At 49.6% G+C, this 27,698-nt stretch overlaps 1 protein-coding gene across 1 annotated transcript in view; it reads left to right on the top strand.

Moving 5' to 3' along the window:
* The window catches only part of FSTL4 (follistatin like 4), a 403,664-nt gene extending 376,383 nt beyond the window's left edge, over positions 1 to 27,281 (top strand). Inside the window, exons 12-16 of the mRNA XM_027607114.2 lie at positions 571 to 689; positions 5,734 to 5,883; positions 12,698 to 12,805; positions 18,871 to 18,980; positions 20,960 to 27,281. Of these exons, the coding sequence (XP_027462915.1) occupies positions 571 to 689; positions 5,734 to 5,883; positions 12,698 to 12,805; positions 18,871 to 18,980; positions 20,960 to 21,662 (1,190 nt within the window). The 3' untranslated portion in view covers positions 21,663 to 27,281. The remainder of the gene's footprint in view (positions 1 to 570; positions 690 to 5,733; positions 5,884 to 12,697; positions 12,806 to 18,870; positions 18,981 to 20,959) is intronic.
* The last annotated feature ends 417 nt before the right edge of the window (positions 27,282 to 27,698 follow it).

Raw genomic sequence — 27,698 nt, 5'->3', positions numbered from 1 at the left:
CAGCTAGCAGGCTGTCTTGAAGGGGGGGGTCTGCTGGCACTGACAGGCCAGGATGAAATTGGCACAAAGGAGCGGCAGCCACAGCTTTGTCAGGACCCTAAGTTCCAGGGAGTGGTGTTGTATATAAATGTGTTTAAAAAAAAAAAGAGCTAGCCTTTGCCTTTCTGGCATGATCTGATCTATCTGATTTGACTAGTTGACAACAAACGACCAAGGGAGACTCTTTCAGAACAGGAAAGACCAAATGTAGGTCAGAGCCAAGGCTATCATTCATTTGAAACCTTCTGTTGGTGGCCTGCCCGGGGCGCCCTAGGGCAGAAGCACGTGTCCAGGAGGATAGCCTGGGGATCGCAGAGCCCTCATCTGCTGTAGTGGTTCACAGCCCTCTGGCACTTTCTCCCCATGCTGCCCACACACCACCTGCTCATCTCACGTCACCTCGACCGGTGCCTGTACCCCACGCAGCCAAACCGCAGGTGTCGCGTGTGCCCCGTGTGGCAAGTGACCCTACCTTGGAGCTAGCCGCTGGGGACAGGGGAGCTTAACCATGGCCGTGTTTACTCCTCACAGGCCTCAGTGTGGGGAACATGTTCTACGTCTTCTCGGACGATGGCATTATCATCCTGCACCCCGTGGACTGTGAGATCCAGAGGCACCTCAGACCCACGGAGAAGATCTTCATGAGCTACGTAAGTGTCCATGCTTGCAAGTCGGTCTTCCATGACTGCCCCCTTGACTTCCGAGACTCCATTTGCTGCATGTGGTGTAGTTCCACATGCGTTCCAAAGCTCCAGAAAGTCCACAGGAGGCTAAGAGTTGAAGGTCTCATTCCTTGATTGGGCCTTTGGTGCACAGAGCCCTCGGTGAGGCCTAAGGCTTACAGGTGGGTTTCTCTTCTCCCCAAGTTCATAGAGAAGGGATGGCGACAGCAGTGTGAACAGACAGCCCAAAAGGTGCTGCTAGAAGGAGGTGCAAGGTGCACTGGGGACACTGAAGGGTGAGGCCTCTCCAGACCCGGGGAGGACAAAGTCAGAGAAGGCTCCCGAGCAGGGGACCCCTGGGCTCAGTTGTGAAGAACAAGTAGGAACTGGGGATGGGTCTCTAAAGGGAATGTCATGAACATGGCAAAAGGTAGCATAAAATGTCTTGTCACATCCGGCAATCGCAGATACTTGGTCTGACTGAGATTAGGATGAATGTAGGTCAGGGTCAAAGCTAAGGAGTTTTAATGGTAGATCTTAAGAGTTCTGGGGACCCCTGGAGGACTAGAAGTGATGCAAGGCCCTGGTGGGGCTGCTTTAGAACATGTGCGGGGCCCCAGTGAGGGTAATGACGAGCAGGACTGGATTGGAAGCCCAGAAGCAGGTGCAGAGGCTGTTGTGAGCACCCATGTGAGAAAGGGTAGTGACCTAGCCAAGCCAGGGGCAGTGGCAATGGGAAAAATCGATTGTAGTGTTATTCACAGGTAAGATCAACAGGCACCACGAGGGTCATCTGGGGTCTTGCTAGGAGGAGCAGAGTGCCCTTCACTCAGGAGGAGGAGAGGCAGGTCAGGGGGACACAGTTCATTCTTTCACTCTATGGGGCCCTGTACAGAGGCCACATTCTCCGTCTCATGCTGGGGATCCCCAAAGCAGAGCAGATAGGCTCTTCATCAAGGAGACGAGGGTGGCCTATAATGTAGTGAGTTTAAGATGCCCATGGGACGCAAGCATAGAAACATCCAGAAGATGCGGATGGGCCGTGGTGGGCTGGAGAGTCGTCGGCTCTCTGGCAGGCAAAAGAAGTAGCTTTAAGGAAGCCTGGAGAACATGGGTCACAGAACCTAAGGATAGCAAAGTTTATAAAAGGAAGGGGTCTTCAACAAGTCAATAGAGGACGTAAGTTGCAAGGTTCTCAGGGGCCCCAGAGGAACAAGGGGAGAGAGCATGAAACACAAGAATGCCCCAAGCATCAGAGGTGCTATGAAGCATGAGACCAAATGCAGAGCTGCCATGCCACATGGACAGAGGCTGCAGAGATGACTGCTGGTGGCAGATCCAGGAAAGCCTTTCTAGCCCTCCAGACCCAGCTGTCCACAGGCATCCCCTAGACAGTGCTTCGTCACCCAACCCCACCCCAGGGCTCTGTCCCTCCCATTGGTTTCTCTCTTGTGTTGGTGGTTGCCTGCATAAGGTAGACCCTTAGCTACTTGACGGTAGAATTACATTAACCCAAAAGAGTCCTCTGCAGGCCCTCCTGGGCCCCTCCTCGAGGACATGCAGTGAAGGAACTGGTGAGCAGCGACGGGCCCGGAGCTCGTGGTGGAAGTGGGCCACACCCAGGCGGGTTCCTGCAGCCAGCTTGTTGCATTCCTGTGCTGGCTCTTGGTAGGTCTCAGGCTCTTGCTTCTCTCACATTTGTAGCTCTGGAACAGCTGTTTTCTGGGCTGTTTCATTTGAATTAATCATTTTTTAGATATGCTACCCTTGATGAATTTTCCTTCCACGTAGTAGCCGTGAAACCATCTAGAAAGAGTGGTCCTAGTTAATTTCTAGCAGTTAGGTTTAAATAATTGCACCCTGTCACATGGGCACTAATTTCTCATGGATTTGCAATAACCTGTAGCTCGAGGGAAATCTCTGAAAACGTAACCACGACTCACATTTCCTAAAAAGCCAGAACGAGTCACAGTAGGAGAGGCCCCACAGGCCTTTCAGACAGCGCAAGACCACGGTGAGCTAGGCGACAGTCCCAAATAACCGTGTTCTCCTCTAGAAAATGCCCCACCATCTCCCAAGAGGGTTGCCGTGAAGCGAGCCTCTGGTCAAAGCGCTGAACGAGTAGATTAGTGCTTCTCTCGGGTGTCTCTGCTGGATGAGGGGTCCACTCTGGGCAGTGGGAAGCAGCACATGTAGTAGGCAGGGACACAGGCACCCCTGGATTCACATCCCACCTCTATCACTCAGCAAGACTGAATGGCTTTAGACAAGTGACCTAACCCCTCCAAGCCTCTGTTTTTCTCACATGTGAATGGGGGTGGTTGTGAGGATTGAATGTGATGCCGGGCAGTGACCAGAGTAGAAGGTGACAGTTCTGCCCCAAAGCTATTGCAGTCATTTAGGAAAGACCTGGAAAATAGATGAACTCAGGGAATGAGGAGGCCGTCTCTGTAGTCCTTGGTGACTCATTTGTGGCAGACTGTAGGGGAGAAGGAAGCAGCAAGGGTGATGGTCATGCTTGGTCCTGGCTGGCCAGCTGCTGATGAAGACCCGGTGGGAGGGGCAGGTATGGAAGAGAGGAACAGCTCAGCGTGGCTGGCTGAGTATGAGGGGGCTGTGGGAGAACCAAGCAGGCACTGGAGAAGGTAGTTCTGAGCTAAAGACACAGATCTGGGATCCATCTGCATCTGGGCTTTGGCTAAAATCAGGGCAGTAGACGAGACCGCCAATGGTGTGTGTGAGTGGTTTGAGTTGGGTACCTGAACAGAACCCTGGGGGTCAGTAGTTACAGGACAGGCAGACCAAGAGGGACCCCAAGGAGACTGAGACAGAGCTGGGCCAGAGTCATGATGAAACACATGAGACTATCACAGAAGATAAGGGAAAAGATGGTCCCCATTTTCAATCATTTATTCATTCAACAAACATATTTGAGGCACCCATTCTATGTCAGGCACTTTACTAGGTGCTAAGGATATAGCAGTGAAGTAGACAGACAAAGAGCCCGCTGTCACAGAACATTCTAGTAACCAAAGAGGGCCTAAATGGAGGTAGACAGATCAGTGCACAAAGTTAAGTGGAAATGACAAACGCAGCCAGGTACGGAGGTAAGGCATGCTGGCAGTGCCAGGTCAATGAAGAGGGGCAGGAGGGTGGCACAGGGGAAGGAAAGCAAGCATGCCATGTGCATGGAGCACAGTGGGTAAGGGAGAGAAAAGCCAAAGCTCCGCAGAATAGCAGGAGCCAGAGGGGGCAGGGTCTTGCAGACTTCCGGAAAGACCCGGATCCTCTTCTGAGCAAGAAGGAGTGTTAATGGAGGGGAGGGTGCTGAGAAGAGGAGGGAGGTGGGCAGACTTACGGCGATGCCCGTGGATTCTGTGTTGAGAACAGGTTGGCGGGGTTGGCCAGGGTAGAATCAAGGGGTACAGCCTGGGTGCTACCGCAGTGCTCGAGCAACAGTGTGGCCTGATTTGCAACGACGTGGATGGACCTGGAGGGTGTTATGCTGAGTGAAATAAGTCCATCAGAGAAAGACATGTATCATAGGACCTCACTGATATGAGGAATTCTTCATCTCAGGAAACAAACGGAGGGTTGCTGGAGTGGTGGGGGGTGGGAGGGAGGGGGTGGCTGGGTGATAGACATTGGGGAGGGTATGTGCTATGGTGAGTGCTGTGAATTGTGCAAGACTGTTGAATCACAGACCTGTCCTTCTGAAACAATGCAATATATGTTAAGAAAAAAAAAAAGATAGCAGGAGGGGAAGAATGAAGGAGGGGTAAGCCGGAGGGGGAGACAAACCATGAGAGAGGATGGACTCTGAAAAACAAACTGAGGGTTCTAGAGGGGAGGCAGGTGGGGGGATGGGTTAGTCTGGTGATGGGTATTAAGAAGGGCACGTTCTGCGTGGAGCACTGGGTGTTATGCACAAACAATGAATCATGGAACACTACATCACAAACTAATGATGTAATGTATGGTGATTAACATAACAATAAAAAATTAAAAAAAAAAAAAAACTGTGTGGCCTGAGCCCAGGTGATGGAGGTGGGAGCAGTGAGGCAAAGTCAAATTCTGAATGTATTTTGAAGGCAAAGCTGAAATGATGTTTGATGCACCGGATGAGGGCCGAGGGGATGAGAAGAGAACTCGAAGGTGGCCACAAGGGTTTTGGGCTAAGGAAGTAAAACAGTGGAGCTGCCATCTTGTTAAGGGAATGAGCAGGATTGGGAGGTAAAATTGGGCATTGATTTTGGACTCACAAGTTTGAGGTGTACAGCAAACAGCTAAGTATAGTTAGGTGGTTGGCTGCTTAAGTCTGGAGTTCGGAGAAGAGGCTCTAACGAAAGATACAAATTTGGGAGTTGGAAGCATGTCGACGGTATTTGATGCCATAGGTTGGGATGAGATTAGCAAAGGGAGTGGATTTTGGAGAGGAAAAGTCGTTGAGTGACCGCTGTGTGTTCCAACCCAGAGAGATGGCAAACTGAGCAGGATCAAACAACAGAGAAGGCCCAGCCCCTGGGACGGGGTGGTGGGGTTGGCGGGGGAGGGGGGAGAAGCAAGGAGTAGTCAGCAGAGTCAGATGACACCCCAAGTCCGAATAAAAAGGCGACACCGGTTTAATTTAGTAAATGAGAAGTACGGAGTATTGAGCTCGGTGGGAACACTGCCGGCTCTGTGGTGAGGAAGCAGAGAGGGTAGGTCACTCTTTTGGAAGTCTGGCCATGGACGGAAGTTTTCTAGATGATGGGGATGCGGAGAGGGGGGAGTTCGCGCACGAGGGGGGAGGAAGGCAGGCCTGGCGGCTGCCGCTACAAAAAAACACAAATACACACACAAAGGGAAGTTCCAGCCTCGTAAGTGGGAGGAGGTGGAAGGTGAGGAGGAGGAAGGTGGAAGGTGAGGAGGGGGAAGGTGGAAGGTGGAGGTAGGAACAGAGGGACGGGGGAGGGGGAGGGGAGAGGGAATCCACACATGGCAGGCGGGCCGGGGGATTCAGAAGATATATGGCAGCCTATCTCCTTTACAGGAAGAAATCTGTCCCCAAGCGGAAGGAAATGCCACCCAGCCATGCCAGTGGGCCTCAGCCGTGAACGTCCGGCACCGGTATATCTATGTGGCCCAGCCAGCACTGAACAGAGTCCTCGTGGTCGACGTGCAAGCCCAGAAAGTTCTACAGGTACATCTCTCTAAGGGAGTGAGGGGGGCTTCCGGTTCCGGGGCACAGCCTGCCACAGTCCTCTTGGCTTTCTGCCCCCTGCCCAGCTCCTTGGAGAGGCGGTCAGACTGGGGACCAGGGGCGGAGAGCAAAGAAGGTTCACGCGCAGCTACTCAGCAGTATTGATGGCCTACTATGTGCCGAGCACTGTTCTAGGGCCTTGGAAAACAGCCACGAATGAGCAGTCAAGTGCTAGATCCTATATTCTAGTCTGGGAGACAGACGGGAAATCAGAATGTTAGAGAACTCTAAATTCTAAGTTCTATTTACAGGTCAGATGTGACAAAGGAATTGGATGACTGTTTCAAATCGGCCCTTGCTCTGGAGGTGAACAGATTCTGAGATCTAAACGCCAAGTGGGATTCCCATTCTGGGGGCAGAGGGTGGGCCGGAGGCGCTGGAGGACAGTGAGGAGCGGGGAGAGCAGGGAATGGTGAAGGGGGAGGTAAAGCACAGCCCAAACCACAAAGGATTTTCATCCGGGGAGTGACCTCATCTGACTTAGATTATGAAACAGTCAGGCTCCGTTAAGAACCGATGGAACACCACATCAAAAACTAGTGATGTAATGTATGGTGATTAACATAACAATTTAAAAAAAAGAACCAATGGCAAAGCACAGCAGCGTCGTGGCTACTGAAATAATTCAGGCATGAACTGCAGATGGCCGTGGAGGTGGCAGGAACTGATCAGATTCTTGATAGATTTTAAATGTGGAAAGATTTTCTGCTGCATTCAATGTAAGTTTGAGAGAGAGGAAATCAGGTTGTTGGGAGTTTTCTTTACCTTGAGGAATGGTACCTTGAGGAATGGTACCTTGAGGAATGGTACCTTTACCTTTCTTTACCTTGAGAATGGTGATGCCATTTACTGTGTGTGGTGGATTGAATAGTGGCCCCAAGATGCCCAGAACCTATGAGTGTCACCTTCTCGGGCACAGGGGACTCTGCAGAGGTGATTAAGGATGTGTAAATGGACCATTACCGGGGATGACCTGGATGAGCCTACCTCCTACCTCAATGCAAGTGCAAGTACCCATATCAGAGGGAGGCAGGGAGAACTGTGCCTGTGTAGGGAGGGGAGTATCTGCATCACTGAAGTAGGCAGGGGTCAGTGGAATCCAGGGCAGAGAAGTAGAGGTGCCACTGGGAGGACTGAACCACACTGGGGCTCTGCTGGCTTTGGAGATGGGGGAAGGGGCCATGAGCCAAGGACTGCAGGGCTAGAGGCTGGCAAAGTCAAGGAAACACATTCTTCCCTAGCGCCTCTAGAGCGGGCACTGCCCTGCAGCCATCCCTATTCAGCCCAAGGAAATTAATTTTGGACTTTGAGCCTCCAGAACTGTAAGAGAATTAAATCTCTGTGGTTTTAAGCCACTCAGTTTGTGGTACTAGGTTATCATAGCAACAGGAGAGTAATGTACTCTACAGAGACTTCGGAAAAGGCAGGGGGTGCAGGCCATGGAGCAGGAAGACGAGAAAATTAGGAATTTGGGTTTAGACCTGCCAAGTGTAAACTGCTATTATAAATGTTAGCTGGGGCGTCTAGGTGATTTCTTCAGTTGAGCGTACGACTCTTGATTTCGGCTCAGGTCATGATCTCCGGGCTGTGGGATTGAGCCCCATGTCAGGCTCTGCATTCAGCAGTGAGTCTGCTTCTCCCTCCCCCTCTGCCCCTCCTCCCCACTCATGCTCTCACATTCTCTCTCTAAATCTTTAAAAATAAAAATAAAAATGTAAGTAGAGATGTCAAATAAGCAATTGGATAAACAGGTCTGGAGGCCAACGAGAGATCTAGGCCAGAGAGGTCAGTGTGGGTATTGTCACCATACCAACTGTTAAATCCAGAGAAGCAGATGAAATCACTGAAGGTAATACAGATAGAGAAGAGGTCAAGGTTGGAGCCCTGAGGCACCCCAACACTTAAAGATCAGGAAGGAGAGAAGAAGCCAACAAGGACACCAAGCAGGAGGAGCCTGAAAGGTAGGAAGAAAATTGGGGCTAGGGCAGGGGAGAGCTGAGGGTTCCAGAAACCAAAACCAAGAGGGTCTTAAGGAAGAGTTTGCAGTTAGTGGTGTCTGATATAGCTGAGCATTTGCAGATCATGGATCCTAAGAATTAACCATTGGATTTGGTATCCCATGGATCACCTTGCCAGGAGCAGATAGCATGATCGTAGAATACAAGCTTGATGTCATAGAGATGGTGAATACAGACAAGCATTTTGAGGGGGTTTGCTGTAAATATGGGTAAAAGGAGCCAAATGAGGCAATAGATAAGAGCATACTGAAGAAGCTTCTTTAGAATAGGTGATATTACAGCATTGGTATGCATGTATGTATGTAATGCTGGGGGGAAAAAAACTCCCACACATCTTCCCCTTCTTCTGCATCACTGAAGTAGGCAGGAGTCAGTGGAATCCAGGGCAGAGAAGTAGAGATGCCAGCTTTGGATAAAAGCACATTCTTTCACATAACAGAAGGAAATGGAAAATATTCAAGTACACTTACAAAGAGGTGACAGTTAACAATGGGTGGCAGGTGGACGAACATTTCTTGTGGTTGCTTTTATTTTCTCAGTGAAATAAGAAGGAAAATTATCACCCAGCCTGGAGGTTTGAAGAGAGAGGTGAAGGATGCATTTGAGATTGAACTGACCAGGGCACTGTGCTAGGACTGCTGGGTGAAAGCAAAGGCCCACTGAGGGCTTGCGGATGTAAAGAGAAAGTGAGGCCGGTGAGCAGGGTTGTGGTTTTTCTTCCCAGCAATGCCCCAGTGCATGCTCATTGTAGGGGGAAATGTGGATGTAACCAGGGTTTTGGTTTCTCCAGCCCAGTTGGGCAGAAGGCTTTCTGTTAGTGATTTTTCTGACCAGTGAACATACTCTGAGTAATATCAATCCTTTGAAATTCGTTGAAGCTTGCTTTATGACCCAGCTTAGAATCAATGTGATAAAAATGTTTCATTTGCACTTTAAAAGAATGTGTGTTCTAATGGTAGGTACAGTATTCTGTATACATGTCCAATTATGTCAAGATTGTTCATTGCATTGTTCAGATCTTCTAAGTCATTTTTCTTTAAAGATTTTATTTCTTTGACAGAAAGAGACACAGCGAGAGAGGGAACACAAGCAGGGGGAGTAGGAGAGGGAGAAGCAGGCTTCCCGTGGAGCAGGGAGCCCAGTGTGGGGCTCGATCCCAGGACCCTAGGACCCCAACCCGAGCCGAAGGCAGACACCTAATGACTGAGCCACCCAGGTGCCCCATAAGTCATTTTTTTCTTTGTCCACTTAGTCTATCAGCTGCCGAGAGGTGTGTTGAAGTCTCACACCGTGATCGTAGGTTTATCTAAATTCCATCCATTTTTGCTTTAAAACTGTAGTAACTTCCTGGGTCAAAGACTTCTTCATTCTTACAAATTATCTCTATTTCTGGCTATGCTTTTGCCTGAAAGTCTGTTTTTGTCTGATACGAGGACAGACAGATCAGATTTCTTTTGATTAGTGTTAGCTGTATTTTTTCTGTCCTTTCACTTCCAACCTTTCGATGTCCATATATTTAAAGTGGTCTTTTTTAAAGCTACATGTGTTTGGGTTTTAGCCTTTATCTAGTATAATAATCTCAGTCTTTTACTTGGATCATTTGATCCATTTATATTTAATGCAGTTAATTATATAGTTAAATCTACCATCTTACCGGTTTCTTATTTGACCTGTTTGTTCTGCTTCTTCCTCCTTTTTACTCTTTTTGGGATTAGTCAATTATTATTCTGTTATTGTTAGGACTGCCATAGAGATTATAACATGCATCCTTGCCTCAATACAGTCACATATAATTAATGATGTCACTTCTCCAATAACGATAGAACCATGTAACAGTAACTCCTTTAACTCCTCTCCTGCCTTTTGCATGATTGTGGGAATAAATTTTATCTCCATATATATAATTGAACCCCACAAGACCTGACTTGATATTTTGTACACTTGGCAGTCATTTATATTCACCCACATATTTACTTTTCTCACTGCTCCTTATTCCTTCCTGAAGTACACAGTTTTGTCTGGGATCATTTTCACTGTGACAAAAGACTTTTTTAAATAGTTCTTTTAGTGAAGATCTGCTGGCAACACAGTTTTTGTATGGTTGAAAGGACCTTTATTTGCCCTTTATTTTTAAAGACTATTTTCACTGGATATAGAATTCTACCTTGACAATTCTACTTGCTCAGCATTTTAAGATGCTGTTCCACTGCCTTCCATTGTTTTGTTGATAGGTCTGTCTTTTTGTCACTCTTTTGAAGGTCATGTATCATATTTTTTTCTGACTACTTTTCAGATATTCTCTTTGATCTTTAGCAGTTTTACTTTGATGTGCCCAAGGATGATGTTCTTTGTATGTATTCCAATTTGGAGGTTTTAGTGGTTCTTGAATGTGTGGATTGATACCTTTCATCAGACTGGAATTGTCTCTTACCTCTTCTTTGGAAACTTGAAAAAGTTAGACATTTCCACTGTGTCCCACTTGTCTTTCACTCTTTTTTTCCCCATCCTTTTTTTGTCTCTTCATGCTTTAATTTTAGTATGTTCTATCAACTTGTCTTTCAGTTCACTAGTCCTGTCTTCTGCTATACCTAATATGGATTTAACAGAACCTATTTATTGAGTCTTAATTTCAGGTATTGCATTTGTTTCTACTAATTTTACTTCTGTATATAAATTTGTATTATCTTTTCATGAATCGCTCATGGGTCTGTTTCTTTTGCATTTTTTAGTAGTCTTTAGTCATATAGTCTGTATCTTGTAATGCCTAGTAATTTTTTAAATCCTCAACATTCCATATATAAAAAAGATGGACTTGAGAGGGCTCTCACCCACCGAAGAGGCTTTACCCTTTCCTCTGCTAGGCAGAGAAAGTAGAGAATTAATCACTTTAGGCAAGTACTTGGTTGAATCAAGGCTGAATTGAAGTTTTTTAAGGCATACTCTGTCTCTGATTCATTCCTAGACCTAGAAGTTAGCCCTTCAGGGTTTTTAACTGAGAGCCTCGTATATTCTTCAGTATCTTTTTCTTTTCCCTTCCATATCTTTGCTCCTCAGCATATTGAGACTGCAGAACACTGTTCTGAATTTAAGAGATTATTGGTTTAGCTCTTCAGCCTCCAAACTCCACCACACCTCAGAATGAGAATATGAATTATGATAGGAGATGTGTAAATAGAAAGGAGAGAGAAGGCTACAGTCTAAACACTAGGGAAGTTTTGCTGTGAAGAGGGCAGAACCCCATTTGTCTTCCATTCACCTGGAAGAGAATGAGTAATCAAGAGAGTTTTGAAAGAGAGAGACCAAGAAACTAGAGACAATGTCAAGACAGTATTATTGCTGGTGGGTTACAAGGCTCGGGGTACAGGAAGACTGTGCCAGATCCTGAAGCCTTTAAGCAAATGAAGGGAAGCAACCGGGAAGCTGGCAGATGCTGGGATCTTCAGGGGCTTTTTAATGCGAGCAAGAAAGGGAAGGGGACTTCAAAGATTGTAATGAAGGGCGAGGAACTATATGTGAGCAGGGAGGGGCAAAATTAAGAGTCCAGTTTTGTGTTTGTTGAGGTCATCCACAGAGGAATGAGTTCTAAAGTCCTCAGAGTACAGCAGGTTATCTGCAGCCATGCAATTGGATGAACTCACCCACAGAAAGGATTTAGAGAGAAGGTCAACAATGGCAACCTGAGACATGCCGGTATTTACAGTCGGAATGAGGGGGGAGAAGTTAGGGACAGGGGAGGCTGAGAGAATAGAACGTTTCTGGAAGGGAATAGTTAACCACGTGGAATCGTGCTGAATTGTCAAATAAGAGGAGGATCACCAAGTGATCTCTGAGTCTGACATAAAGTTCTGGAAGAGGTCAGTGGAGTGATGACACTTGGTGTGAATGTTAAAGAAAAGCAGATTCGGGAACTCCACAGACAGTTCTTCAGAGAAGTTTTGACCAATGGGGGTAGAGATGGGTTCCCCCCGAGGAAGGCTGACATCATTAGTGAAAGCGAGTGGCTAGGAGGGCAGCCAGTGACAAGAAGGGCAGGGGTCACCATCCAGTGGTATAAGTCTAATGAAAGAGAGTTTGGGAACATATAAAGCTACATTATAAAAAAGCAGAGAAGTAGAAAACCGTCTCCATTGGAGAGGGCCACAGGAGAGCCTCTGTTCTAGAGGGGTAGTGGAGTTTCAGTTATAGCAGTAAAAAAGAAAAAAGAGTGTCTGCCTGATCCTACAGCGTGGGTCCCAGAGACTCCAGTGCAAGGATGTACAGAGAGAAGCTGTGCCAAGCTAAGAGACCGGGGATAAGCGATGATCTCAAAGTCAGTCTCAGATGGCACAGGAGGAAGGGCCAACTCACCAGAATCTCAGCCTCAGAACCCCCTGGGGAAGGACACTGAGAGTTCTAGGGGCCCAAAATTCTGGGAGCAGGGACCAGAGTGCCCTGCAGCTGATTCTTGAGTGGAAAATGTAAACCCTCTGGGTTTGGGCTTTTGCCAAGATGGTCTGAGTCCCCTGTAAGTAAAATCATGCAAGAAGTTTTTAAAAGGGATTCAACTGCTGGCCTCTAAAGAAAACCCAGAAGGGAGGCTTGGGCCCTGGCTTCCCAAGCAGGCTCACTGCCGAGGCTGCGAGGTTGGCTTCCCACTCACCTAGGCATAACAGTCATGTACACAAAGCCCAGAAGTGACCACCGTGTCAGCCTCTAATAATGATGACCCACTTGTACGTTTGTTTTTTTTTTTCAAGTCCATAGGTGTGGACCCTCTGCCGGCTAAGCTGTCCTATGACAAGTCTCATGACCAAGTGTGGGTCCTGAGCTGGGGGGACGTGCACAAGTCCCAACCGAGCCTCCAGGTATGTTGAACACATGGAGACCCACACTCACCCCACAGGAACAAAAGATGCTGTTCCTGTCTCATAAATGTCTCTTGCTTCCCTAAGTAGCTAATCACATTTATCCAAAAATCCAGGCTTGAGGAGGGAGTGGCAAACAGCCTTGAGCCAAAGCCCCTCACAGCCCCTCACAGGTATCTTCAGCCAGGCCTACGTTTAAGGACAATAATCCTGATGATGGGTAAGATTGTAATGTTAGGACAACCGGAATGTGGCTCCCAGGCCCCTACCTCTCCTGAGCAAGGGCGTTCTGCACCTCGGGCTGGGCAGGCTCGAGAATAGTGTCCAAGCAAGTGCTCAAGGGGGGCCCTTAAGGAAGGAAAAGTAACAGTAATTATGTCCATAACGGAAGCACATTTATTGAGTGCCTATAGTACTTTAGGGCACTGGAAAGTTCAGTAATGTGCCCATGGTCCAAGCCAGGGAGTGTGGCTCTACAGCCCAATATTCAGCCACTGCACTGTATTGCCTCTTGGAAACAGTTTGGGCCCAAGAGCTCTGTGGGATTGCCCCGTCCACCAATGGGAGAAGGTAACACCACCCCTGTGTGGAGTGTTTCATCAGGGATACATTCGAGGATTGAGCCCTAAGAAAAGTGATGTGAATGCCTGAATTCTCCCAGCAATCTACACAGGACCACTCTAGATGCACAGAAGAGAAGTTAATTCGTTTCCCACATTGGATGCCTCAGGACAGTAGGGTTTCATTCTCTCTCAGAACCCCAGCTAAGAAGAACTGCAGATGGAGCCCAGTTCACCGTGTTCTCAAGACTGGGAAGAGGGAAGGGACGCCCGGGTCTTCTACAGAAGCTTCTTCCAGGGGACTGACCACCCGCCTGCCTCTTCCCTCTTGGGCCAGGGGGACGATCCTGCTTCACCTCCTCTAAATGGAGACTATTGTCATTTAATGGATACCATCACCCTGGGGCCAAGTGAGCTGACCAAAAGTCCCCCTTAGAGGGTCTAGGAACCTGAATAAAGCTCATTCAGAGCAGAGCATAAGCCCATGGAAATCATAACTTTTATTGGTCCCTCTGGCAGCTCCAGGAAAGCCTCTAAAGTAATTCAAGGGGAGGGGCCACAAAAAAAATTTTTTTTTCTGAAACCAAAAATGATTTCCTAATTTAACAGCAATGACTTGAGAAACGGAAAGGAAAAACATCAGTTGGGCACTGGATTTCTCACCTGCTGCAGGACCATGGAATCTACAGGATTCTATTCCCAGCCCAGATATCCTCTACCGGGCAGGACCGAAGAAAACGTGTGCAAGAATTCAGAAACAGCATCACTCACCGCCCCCTCTGAGGAACAGATCTGAGGAAAGATCCCAGACAAACACCAGATGAACCAGATCAGAGACCTCAAGATGAAGAAAGATAAAGAGGCGACAGTTGCAAACAATGAACCCAGAGAGGAAGTAAGATGACGGATGAGACCAGATTCCCTGGAAATGGTAATCAGTGCTAAATAAGGATGTCTGAATGAGAAATCCTGATACCAGTCTGTAACAGAAGATAAATTATTTCAGTAAAAATAAGCATAGGGAGTGGAGGAAAGAGGAGGGAGTAAAAATAATTAGAAATACCTTATTGGGATAAGAGAAGGTTCGGAGAATGCTGTTGGAAAGTAGCAGCTGGGAAGCGATGGTCTCATTATTCCACATATGACGAACTGATTTCTCTTGACTCAGACGGGGTTAGGAAGGAAGGAAGGAAACTAGAACTTGTTGATGAGAAACACACATGCCACAAAAAGAAGAAAAGGTTGAATTTAAAGGGGCGGGCATGGTGAGGACAGGTGAACAAGAATGTATTCAGAGTGCCACTCATATGAGTTTGGCACTAAAAACAGCAAACAGAGAGGTACTATGGGATGAACACCCAAGAGACATCAAGCACCATTAACAACTGAACGCCTCAAACAAGAGTGATCTAAAATAAAGGAAAACTTGATTAAAAATGCACTTACATTGTACAAAGAAGATGAAAGAAGGATGTGGGAAAACTGAATGACACAACCTGATTTAATATAAACCTTGCATCAGCAAAACCATTTTTTCACACGTCAACATCCACACAAGTGTATCAGTATCTGATAATTAGAAATAATTAATATATGACCTAATAAGAAAACACTCCTTTATAACGATGGATCAAAAAGGAAATTACAAGGGAAATTACAAACTGTCTCAAAGGCAATGATAAAGCGATTCTGCCGCATCAAGATCAACAGGAGACTGAGAAGGCTGTGCACATGGGCATCTGTGTCTTAAAAGCCTGCAGAAGAGGTACTTTTGTTAAGGGAAGAGCACAAGACCGGAGTGCTAAGAAGGAATAAGACTGAAATTAATAGAAATAGAAAGACAAAGAGAGAAACGGAACTACTTCACAAGCCTGATAAAGGTAGACAAAATGAGGAAGGAGGAAAAGAATGTTACTGCAAATACAGGAGGATAAAAATTACTGGGAAATAATACATGACTACTCTGGGGCAGCAAATTTGAAAACCGAGAAGAAGTGAATGATTGCTTGCAAAATGTAGGGAAGAAACCGAACTGACCTGGGGCGCCTGGCTGCCTCTATCAGTAGAGTGTGCAACTCTTGATCTCGGGGTTGTGAGTTTGAGCCCCACGTTGGGTGTGAAGTCAACCTAAGGAAACAGAAGCCTGAAATAGAACAATAATTATAGGTTTTTTGTGTGAAGAGCTACCACAGAAAAGTATACGGCTGAATTTTATCAAAACTTCCAACTATCATTTTTAATATTATTTGAACTATCTCAGACCACAGGGAGGAAAATGTACAGTTTGTTTTAAGTAGCCACCATCATTTTAATTATAAAAGCTGACTGAAACTTGTATAAAAAAATGAAGCTGAGGCACCTGGGTGGCTCAGTCGTTAAGCGTCTGCCTTCGGCTCAGGTCATGATCCCAGGGTCCTGGGATCGAGCCCCGCATCGGGCTCCCTGCTCGGCGGGAAGCCTGCTTCTCCCTCTCCCACTCCCCCTGCTTGTGTTCCCTCTCCCGCTGTCTCTGTCAAACAAATAAATAAAATCTTTAAAAAACAAAAATTAAAAAAAGCTATAGACTAACCTCACTTACAAATACAGAAGCAAAATTCTCAACATGGTATTAAAAACAGAGTCCAGCAGTGCACCTAAACGCAGAAAACCAAGTCCCAGGATATAATGATGGTTCACCCTCAGGAAATCAGTCGATCTTATCTTAACACAAACAAATGAAAACAGAAGAAAAAAACCCTAATATTTTCAATAAAAGCTGAAAAGGCATTTAATTAAATACAGCAGACACTCTTAATAAAAATACCTAAAAACATGCATAGAAAGGAAATTTCTTAATGAACACTATTTCCCAAAAACCAAGAGCAAATTTTGCCTCGAAGGCCAAACCCCAAAAGCACGTTGATTACTATCAGGAATTAGACCATGATGTCTACCATCAAGCGCAAAGCCTAGGAACCTCGCTTTGACAAGTGCACAGATTGAATAGGCCTGCCTCCATCACTATGGGCTCGGGTTAAAGAAACCACGACTTGGCAAACACCCCTGGAAATGTCACTGGTACAGCCTGTGTGATACACAATCTGGAAATAACCAAAAGCCTCAGAGCAGTGCTTCCGTATCCAACAACTTGACTTCTCAGAACCTACCCAAAGGCCATGATCATGGGAATGGACAAAAATTTAGCCACAACATTATGTGTTTCTGCATTGTGTACATGTGCAAAGCAAACAATAATATCCTAGTGTTTCTCAATACCCAACACTAAGGAGCTGGCTAGACACAACTTTGCTGGGACGACTTGAAGGTGTTTCTAGAAACGAAGCCATTCCCTCAGCAGCCAGTTTTGGAAGCCAACATCTTCTTGAGTCCTCCGGGTCACTCCTTTGCCCGCCGGTCCCCAGCCCAACGAGGCCTCCCATCTCCACTGGTTCTGTCTACCCGCTGAGGGAGATGCTCAGACTTCAGGGCCCACACTAACAACCACGTGACATTTCCTGGTATCTCACCACCGATGTACGGCTCCTGAACCAAGCCCATAAAGCCAACAAAATTGAGGGGTTCAACAATTCTCTTTTGGGCACAAATGTGCCCAGGAACACTGCAGGACGCAAGGCCAACAAGGAACTGAAGACGCATCGGAGAAATGAGGCGGGCAGCGCACGTCAGCTTAATGGCCCATGCTAGTGCGTTCTGATGAAGTAACCTCTGAATACAGGGTGTCAGCGTGGTGAGGCGCGAATGACACTGACCGCTGACAGCCTGTAATTTTCCATCTCTGTGAGAAGCTAAAATGACAGGCCTGGTATCAAGCGGTGATTGTATGCCTTCTTGGAATTCTCTGGCACTTTCCCTTAGACATTCCCAAGATCCAGTGTCCTCAGGCTGCTATTTTCTTAATGCCCAATTCTAAGAGGTTTTTTTCCCCATGCACTTGCCATGGAAGTATCATTTGGCCATTTTGAAAAACCACAGAAAAATAAGCCAATGCCATGTTACAATTTTGGAGGTGCCCCAAGGCTAAAAATAAAAATCACAAGCCTCATCATTCCAATCCGGCATTCTGCCTGCGTGCCCCCCCCCCAAGGGAACCATGATCCAGAAAAGACTCAAACCTCAACCCTGCCTAAGGAGGCAGGCCAGGTGGTGTTCATTTTCCCATAAAAGAAAGAGCCAGAAGGCAGGCCTATTCTTCGAAGGTGAAAGCATCCAGAACTCCAAGCCTTGTGAGTCACAAAACCCCAAGAGACACTGTCCTCAGCCTCAGGCCGCACAAGTCTGGACCCTTCTTTCTGTAGACACAGCCACAATCCAGATCAGGAGAAGTGTCTCAGCTCTGTGTTCAGGCTTGAGCCCCTGCTCTCCTGCTCAGAGGGTCTGGGCTTGACCTTGTGGACCTTCCTCCAGAATGGCCCACCAGCGGGCCAAGCCCCTCATCCGGCTGCAGGTCGGCCACCCTTCAGGGCACCCGGCCTAGACATTGGGGGCTGATGAGCTCGTTCAGAAGACAAGGGGACACAGGCTGGCATGATGTCTCTGGCCTGGCCATGCCCAAGACTAGGGTAGCTGCTGGACAGAAGCTCAACCTGACCGCAGGGGGCTTCCTGGCAGGACCTCCAAACCACGCTCTCATCCCACCTAATCTCCAATAGCACTTGGCTCTCTTCTGCATCGCCGGCATGCTGTTCCCTGACACAGACCCACCAGGGATCTCCACACCGGACAACGGCTGCAGCCGCCTCCTGCCGACTCCACAGGGGCTTGGGTGTTACCTCCAGGGAAACAGAGGTAACTATGCTCGGTCACTCCCAGTGTGGACAAAACCCAGTGCCTGATTCCTGATTTCTCACAGCAAGGCCTTTCTGCAGCCAGACCCGATCCCCAGCATTCTAATCGCAAGCCATCTCAATGGCCTGAGCAGCATCTCGGAATGGCGTTTCTGCAGAATTCCTGCTTTCTCCAATAAATTATGGAGTCACAGTTCCCAGAGAACACCTCTGTGAGCAGTACAGGACAGAGATTCCCAACAAACGGGCCCAGGCACCTGGCATCAAAGGAAAACAGGGAACCAGTAAATCTTTCCAGCATTTAACATTTTTTGTGATTTAAAAGCTCTCTCCCTCTTTTCCCAGGGTGACCTGGATGCTGAGATGGTGGGATTCTCTGTTGTGGGGGAGGTGGTCTCTGAGCAGAGTGACGGTTCTGTTCTGGGGACCTCTCTGGGAAGCCGTGCCTTCGGAGGGCTGACAATATCCCGTGGGTTAGGATCCGGCCTGCCTGAGCAGGAGGGCATGATTCGGGCATTCACATCTGTCCCCCTACTTCCTCTCTCCAGGAGGATGAGTCCCTGTCTCTGACATTCCCAAGTAGCTCCCACTCTGCTCCTGCCCACCCCCCTCTCTGAAGCAGCCCGTCTGCTGAGGGTCCCTACCAGCACATGCAAAGGTTTCCAGGTCACCCACCCCTACTGGGGTGGGCCCTCACCAGGACTCCTGCTCTGTGTTGTAGGTGATCACAGAAGCCAGCACTGGCCAGGGCCAGCACCTTATCCGCACGCCCTTTGCAGGAGTGGACGACTTCTTCATCCCCCCAACAAACCTCATCATCAACCATATCAGGTGAGACGGGCCCACGGTGCCCTTAAGTACCCCCGTAATCCAGCTCAGCCGTGCATTTGCCCACCGTGAGACCTGCTCCTTCTCTGTCTCTCCCACTCATGCTGAGTGGCCTTGGGCTCCCTCATGAGGGGACAGAGAAATGGACCCACCCCGAGTCTTTAATGGTCATAGTTAAGGTGCCTTCCTGCCACCCTCAGATGCCCATTGAGGGCGGGAAGTCTCATCTTCACGATGAGGACAGTAGAGGAAAGGAATCAACAGTGGTTAATGGATCACACTCTACTTACTAGACACACACAAAAAAAACTAGTCAAAGTGGTCTTGACCCTTCTTACAGATGAGGAAACAGAGGCTCGGAGAAGCTAAGACCCTGGCCAAGTTCACACAGCCAGGAGCCCACCAAGCAGCCATGCAGATGCCCAGCCAGGAAATGAGCCCTCCCGGTTGTCTGGTTTGTCAGCATCCAGAAGGACAGCCTAATAAAGGGAGCCATGGTCTCAACTGCAAGCCTCATCACAGCCCGGCCCCTCCCCCCTGCCTATTCACGTCAGAGAACCCCCACCCCTGACTGGAAAGTCAGCACTGCAGAAGACTAAGCCTGCCCTCTTATCAAGGCACCGAGACTCAAAGGTCTTGGGGGCACTATTTATGCCTCTCTTTTTGTCTGACATCAAACACCTTTCTCCAAGAAGCAATGCCTCATTTTTGTACACTGAAACTGGACTTCTAAAACTAGGCCCATCCATTTATCCAAGCCCAAGGAAGGAAGAAAACACCCCTTAATGAACCCCTCCCTGTAGACAGCACCTGGGGAGAGCTTCTAAGATGGCCCTAAAGGGTAAAATCCCCCAAAGAAGCCGAATTCAGCCAGGAGTCTAGCAAACTTACAGCCTCTGCATTGCCTATGTGTGGCTTTAATATGTGTGGCTATAAGAGTGGGCTTCTCTTTCCTGTTCTTTCCGTGTTCTGGCTTGTTAAGAATGCTTTAAAGAAGCTTTAAACTGGGCATCTCCTCACTCTGACGTGCTACATTAGTTACTCAGGAGAAAAGCATGGGGGAGATTTTTCTCTTATTCCTATAGGTGTCCACAGGCACCAAAAGGCCTCCCTGAGTTTAGACAGAGGCCCCCAAGTCAAAGCCAAGTCCTGCCTGGGGTCAGGTCTTCTTGCAGCTCACAACTCGCCTCCAAAGCAGACTTGCGCCAAGTCCAGACGGGAGCAGCTACCACCTACCGAGCCCTTCCCCTCCAGCTCCCTCTTTGATCCAGTCCTCCCGACAACCCTCTAGGAAGGAACTGCTCTCTTTAGCGTCTCAGAGGCTCTGAAAGGTGAGCCACATGCCCGGCTATGCAGGGGGCAGGCTATGCCGAGACGCCGTGGCCGTCAGACTGCAAAGGTAAACGCTCTCCCCAGCCCTCCTGCCCAAGCTTGCTCCCAGGGCCCCAGGAGAGACTGCCCCCTCTATGGTCCTCTCGCAGGGAAGGAGCGCTGGGAGCAAGTGTGTCCTGTTCGCTCGCGCAGGCTGCTCAGATTCGGACTCTCTATTTAGCCCAGGGAACCACAGCAGAAAGCTCGCCTCCACCGCCCTCCCAGCAGGCAATCAGGGCTCCTGGCCTTTCCCCGCAGACATCGGCCCCCACCTCCCAGCTGGCGCAAGGCCCCAGGGGAGCTGATCAGAAGGCATCCCACAGGGAGAAGCAGCGGAGGGCACCATGATGCCCCTTCTTCCCCATGGCTAGAGAGGAGTGTGCATGTTAGGAGAGCATAAATCCAGGAGCATTTGTAACTCGACTGCCTTTGGTTTGACATTATAGATGAATCACGGAAGAAGCTGTGCCCTGCAGGATGGTACATCTAATTAAGAAGCTATTAGATGCCTGAAGGATTATGATAGAGGGAAGAGAAAAGATTTGATCCTTTAGACGAAAGACAGACCCCCCTCCCGACCCGACCTCTGACCTCGGTTCTTCCCTCCGCAGGTTTGGCTTCATCTTCAACAAGTCTGACCCTGCCGTTCACAAAGTTGATCTGGAAACACTGGTGCTGCTCAAGACCATCAGCCTGCAGAGCCACGGCTGCGTGCCCCAGGCCATGGCCCACACGCACCTGGGAGGCTACTTCTTCATCCAGTGCCAAGAGAACAGCCCTGCGCCTGCCGCACCCCAGCTGCTGCTCGACAGCGTCACGGACTCTGTGGTCGGCCCCAACGGGGACGTGAGTGGCACCCCACATATGTCCCCCGACGGGCGCTTCATCGTCAGCGCGGCCCCCACCAGCCCCCAGCTGCACGTGCAGGAGATCACACTGCAGGGGCGGATCCGGACCCTCTACAGCTTGACAATCAGCGCAGGCGTCTCGGACATGGCCTTCCAGCCCTCCTTCACCCAGGGCGACCAGTACAACGTGTTCGCCACTGCGGAGACAGAGCCGGCCCTGCTGTTCCTGGAGCTGTCCACGGGGAAGACGAGCGTGCTGAAGAACCTAAAGGAGCCGCCCGTGGGGCCAGCCTGGCCTTGGGGAGGGCCCCGCAGGATCGTGAGGGACAGCGGGCTCTTCGGACGGTACCTGCTCACGCCAGCGCAGGAGTCGCTGTTTCTCGTTGACGGGAGACAAAAGGCACTGCGCTGTGAGGTGGCGGGCATCAGGCGGGGGACCACCGCCGTGTGGGTGGGCGAGGTATGAAGGCCCCCGCACCGCCGCAGAGCCCCGGGCCACCGAGCTCCGCCTAGTCCTCACTCCGCAGCCCCCAGCAGGTGCCCTGTACATTTTTACAGACAAAAGCAAAACTGTATTCGCTTTGTGGTTCAACACTGGTCTCCTTGCAAGTTTCCTAGTCTAAGGTATGCGCTGCTAACCAGATTGGGGTTTTTCGTTCGGAAGTATGATTTACGCCTTGAGCTACAGTGAGAACACATGCTACTGTGTCAAGGAATCGTTTCTGTGCCCAGCTCCACGCCATGGTACCTGGGGACGCCGTGGAGCCAAGAGTTCCTGCTTTCCAGGCTGACCTTTCTGTCGGTTGCCTTCATGTACTCATTGTCCCTCACCGCCGGGTCCGGCCAGGCTTCACCCCGATGGAGTGGCCTGAAGCCCAGCCTGGAAACAGGCTCACCGGGAGCAGGGCTTGCGCTCCAGGCCTGAGAGCCACGTCCGCCCGCCTCCTGGACCTTCTTTTCTCCTGTGCAGCTGCTTCGTGATTTCCTTTTCATGTGACTTGGTGTAAGCCTGAGGGAGAGCCGACAGGACTTCTTGCATCTTGGGGGATGGGGAAATCACTTACTTTATTTTGGAAATTTTGATTAAAAGATAATTTTTTATAATCTCAAACACTAGTAAGCAGAAAGATGCTCTCTGACATCCAGCTCTGTTCCTCCCTGCCTCAGGCCAAGTCTCTGTGAGTCACCACCCCACGCCCCACAGCCAGAAGGAACAATGGTCATCCAAGAATAACAGCCCTCCACACCATGGACGCCCCAAGTGCAGCTCTGGCCACCACCTTGGCCAAGACTCTATTCTGGGTTGGGACGCAAAGAGACCAGGACAAACCCTGCGTGCCTGTTTTTTACCACTGAAGGGGGAAGTTTTATTAGCCAGGCCCAGTACCCCAGATTCAGGACAGATGGGGCTTGCCAGGCAAAGTGGGGGTGGCCTACAGAACAGTGACCTCCAGGCGCCACACAGGAACCCCAAAGACCCGTGCAGGGTCCAGGTGGGTTCTGTAGGCTGTTTTAAAAATCCCTTTCTTTTCTGCCTGTGGCCCTCGAACTTCAGTCCCTGCTTCAACACAGCGCACAAAGCACATTTCAGGACTTTCTTACACATGGCCCCTTCTCGTCCCAGTAACACACACTGCAAAACCCATAATCCCAAGGATGTGGGGTTAGGGGGAGGATACAGGCAGGCAATGCTGCATGATCCCCAATGTCTCAGACTCTGCCGGGCTGGGGGCGGGGGGCGCATTGAGGAAGTACAACCAGCCCAGCCGGCCCAAGGAAGACACCCCGTGTGGGAGAATGTCTGCAATGAAGAAGCTTCCCCGGGCCCCCAGAAGCCCCCTTTCTTTCTCCCTCACGTCAGTAGTCACAACATACTCGTATGCTTTCTGGCTTGAATGACCGTTTTTCAAGCCACCTGAAGTTGGAAAAGGTGGTCCCCTCACATACACCTCAGCGAGCGTAGCCCCCTTCACCTGGCCACGTGGCCGTGCTTTTCCTGTGCCGTTGATCGCCAGCCCCGTTCAGGAGAAGGAAGACACACACCCTGCCTTGCTCTACTTATGCACAGCTCCCCTTCACACTCACCTGACTGCCCCCGCCCCGATTTCCTGAAATCAGCCAATCCCCTGGCATCTCCCATGTGTCTTGGTTCACCAAACACTTGTGCCCTCCAGCTCCCAAGACTGTGGCCAGATGTGCCCATGCAGACTTGAGATTTTGTTCCAGGTAAAATACAGAGCTACAGGCAGGGGAATGGACTTCAAAGGCGGCCTACTCACTTTCACCAGAGCTGGGATGGACAGGCAACACCTCTTACCCTCTCTTTTTATTCCTGTCTCAGTCTCTTGACACCTTCACTTGCAAACTCCCACTTTTATCGCTGAAATTCTCCAACATTCATGAACTTCTCCCTTTGGGAAAATCTTCTACACGGTGGCAGCCCCTGGCAGAAAAAAAAAAAAAAGTTGGGATGAGCACTGGGTGTTATACGCAACGAATGCATCATTGAACACTACATCAAAAACTAATGATGTACTACGTGTTGGCTAACTGAACATAAAAAATAAATCAAGTCTCCGAGCCTACCTGAGGAAGAGACTACCAGCTGCCAGGCCAGAGCGTCAGCCCCTCTGGGTCATGGGGTTCCTAAGTCAAAGACCGTCCAATCCCAACTGGCCCTTTTGCACTGTGAGTGACTCTGCAGCCCCAATCCTTCTGTTTCTAGGTGTGTCTGCGAAGTGTCTCTGCCCCTCGCTGACTCACTATGAGTTTACCAGAGAGGCCGGCCCAGGCCCGACCAGCATTCCGCACACTACCGCGGCGGAGCAGGGAGCCGCCCGCCTAGAAACTGAGACATCTGCACCATCACAAAGACAGCTTAGTAACTGCTTTCTCAGCAGAGCAACCAACAAAACTGCTGTGGGGGCTACGCAGGGGAAAGGCGGGCCAGGTCGCCCCCCACCGCTTCAAGCCCCAGAAGAGCCTCCCTGGGACACAGTTTGAAAGTCAGAGCGGTTAAGCCTTGCAGCCAGCCCAGCCAGTGATCCTTCTACTAAACACAGGAGCTCAGCCAACAACAACTCTCTCACACTAAAGAAGCGTTCATCTTACATTAAAAAGCCACTTTAGTAATGAACTACTTCAAAATTACTCAATTTTGAAATAAAATTGATTTCACAAAAATTCAACGTAGTATATTTTTTTTCATAACAACTCACAAATAATCTACACCTTTGCTGATATTAAAGACTTGAAACGGAGGTGTGTGTGCCCCTTCTGCCCACGTGAGTGGAACCCTGCATGGAGGCTCTGGGTCCAGAAAGCCCACCCAGCCTTGCACAGATGGTTGGTAGTAAGAGGGATTCGTCGGCTTCCAGGCAGCTGCGTGGACTCTCTGCACAGGAAGCCCGGGTGTGGAGGACATGCCTTGTAAATGCCACCCTCCCCACCCCTGCAACCTGCCTGGGGCTGGCCCAGGCTTCCTCCCATGGTCTCCCAGGCATCTGAGGGCCCTGCTACCTTCCCCAAGCCCCTGGAAGCGGCTGGAAGAGCCCCATGAAGTCAGGCTGGGGCCAACCACTAATACCAAGCTACAGGAACTTGGATCTAGAGGCGTCATGAGCAGAGACAGAAGCTCAGCCCCTACAATCCCCACCTGACCCCACCCTGGCATCTCCTTTCCTCCCTGCTCCTCTGTGCAGGAAGGGGCTCCCAGCTCCAGGTAGGGCCTGGAGGACAGCTCTCAACCCCAAATAAAGTGGAGAGCCACCTGCTACCCTAAGCAATCTAACTGCTGAGACTTCATTTAGAATAGAGAGCAGCCCAAAGTTGGCTTTGTGAGGCCACAACTTCTTTTCTGTCGACCAATAACCTGTGAACTAAAGGAGAATCCAGAATGGAGACATGAAACAGATCCACTCTGGATATATTTTTCTACCAGGGGCTTACGACGTCATCCATTCATTTCTCGCTGTGTGTTTCACTCACATACCGCAGACGCTGAACCGTCTTCATCACCACATCCCACAACCCTGTGTTGGGTCCTCCTCTCCAGAAGGAAGCCTCCGGATCACTGATACCACTCCCACTCCCTCCCACACACCTACCAGTCTACCTCACCTTCTCCTCCCTGCACCCAGCTCCTCTGAAAGCTGCCTCCTCACCCCAGGAAGCCCGACTGTGACATAGGCTGACAACCACGCTGGTATGCAGTCTTCTGCTGTCCTCCCCCACCCAGAACCCCAGATCCTTCTCCAAGTGCAGTCAGAACCCACTGGGACACAGCCCTCTGCTGCCCAGAATCACGACCCCCATGCCCTGGCTCGCGGCCCTTCCAAGCGAGGTGACCGAGACCAGAGCAAACTCACAATTGTCAGGGAAGTGGACTATTGTCAAACAGAAACCGTCAGACAGGAATACAGACGGTGATGACTCACCCAAGCCTCATCCCTTCGAGGGCCTGAGCTACACCTCCCTCATTTCCAGTTTATTCTCTGTTTTGCTGCACCCCGCCCCCGCGCCTCAGGCCTCCTGCACATGAGCCGTGCCACAGCTCCTACAATTTGAGAGGCAACTGACCTACTGTCACACCAGCCCCCCCAATGGCCTTTGCCCCATGCCGCTACCTTGCTTTCAAGTCCGAGTAAGAAGTCACTCACAGGGCCAGACGCCACGACTTGCTCCCAGACTACCACGTCGGCAGAGCAGTTCTGTTCAACCAAGTCATCAACTACCATGGTTTCTCTTCAAAATCAGAGAGGTTTTAGAACAGAGAGAGGCTTAAAAGATTCAAAGGAGGAAATAGACGGTGCCTATGCTCAAGGTCTGACGATAAGACCCCAGATCCCTGGTGGAGTGCAAGCCTCTTCCTGCTTTAGTCTACACCAGGCTGCCTGCCAGGTTACTTGAGAACTTGAGCATCTTCTGGGAGCCTGCAGACTATAGGCACCAGCCACCCAACTGACACCGGGGGCCCAGCAAGCATGGTCTCACACCTTCTGTGGAGCTGTTGGCAGCAACGGGGATTTAGCCAAACACAACGTGGGAGGTTACAGAATGCATGGGGAGAGCAGGGATTGGCCTCCAGCACTGACAGCGAGGCCGAGTGTTGACCAGAGTGTTGACTGTGTACTTTCTGCTACTGTTCTTGGACAAACCCACAATTCACACACCCCTTTTTCCAGGCTCGTCTTGACTAATATGGGACCATCTCTCTCCTGTGGGGTCCTAGAGAACATGGGCCACACTCCAGAGGGCTCTAGAAGGCTTAGCCTGCACTCCACAAAGCAGGAACTACTGACTAGCCCCTGCCCCCCGCATGTCACCAGGGCAGGATCGGAGAATGCTGCCCTTTAGGGATACACTCTTCAAGACTGGAACTTCGTTTCTGACGAAGGGCAACCAGTCTTGACCGATCATGGGGCCCAAGGGCTCTCCAACGAGAAAACTCCCAAAATCTCACCCTCCGTCCACTGCCCAGGGTGACATCTGCCATCGGTTTAAGAGCTGTCGGTCCCTTGCTACTTGAACGGCTTTCAGACAGCTGTGGGATAACAGGTCCATAAACTGCTGCCCCAGACGCCACGGCACAGCCAGCCTGGCTCCTGACCTGGCCCCTGCCACGCCCCACTGTTCCCCCCTCAGCGCACACTCTCTGAAGGTCATGCGAAATGATCTCAGAACAGAAGTGGGCACGGAGTGTGACGGGCGTGCTCACACGCTAGTGTAGTTGAGCAGCCCTCGACGTGGGAAGTCACAGGCGCACCCTTCGTCCCGTTAAGATTCTCATCCTCTCCCACCTCAGAAAACTTTCAGATCTCTTATTTCAAGGCAGATACATTATTTTGAGCTGTTGTGTAGACACCAAAATATATTTTCTGTAATCACCAGTATTTCTCAAAAGGCCTCCTGTAATTACTATACATGTGAAGTTTTCCTTATTTATAAAATATATATAAATTATTTTTAATACATCAACTTTAGTAGAAATTTGTACCAACACAGTAACTGTATGTGGCATATGAAATAAGTTCGTGTTTACTTTAACGTATTGCACAGTATTGAACACACCATGTAACCGCAGTTCCACTTGATGTGAAGACGATTCACGGATTATCATAAAGTATTGTCATTGTAAATGCTCTTTTTCTGAGGATTTTACAATTAAAACTTGAGAAAAGTGACCTTCTGTTGGTGCCCGTCTGTGGGTGGTTGGTGAAGTGAGACGGGGTAAAGGCAGGACCACGCAGGTCCTTCTGCCCATTCTCCATCACCCTGCAGGTTCTCGAAGGGCAAAGGCAAGCGGCCTCTCCGCTGGCCTGCTCCAAAGGGCTGTGGACAAAGGCAGGCACCTGAACCCAGAAGTCTCTTCCCCCATGTTGAAGTTTCAGCTCCCAACACGTACAACCAAGGTCTTGTTCCAACATTCTCTTTACCTGCCCTGGTGGACCTTCACATTTCACCACAAGCACCAGCTCCAACCCACACCAGACTCCAATAATTC

Source organism: Zalophus californianus, chromosome 5, assembly GCF_009762305.2.
Source record: "Zalophus californianus isolate mZalCal1 chromosome 5, mZalCal1.pri.v2, whole genome shotgun sequence".
NCBI classification, from domain to species: Eukaryota; Metazoa; Chordata; class Mammalia; order Carnivora; family Otariidae; genus Zalophus; species Zalophus californianus.
The sequence above is the reverse complement of the archived record's forward strand: the minus strand, read 5'-3'. Positions and strand labels throughout refer to the sequence as shown.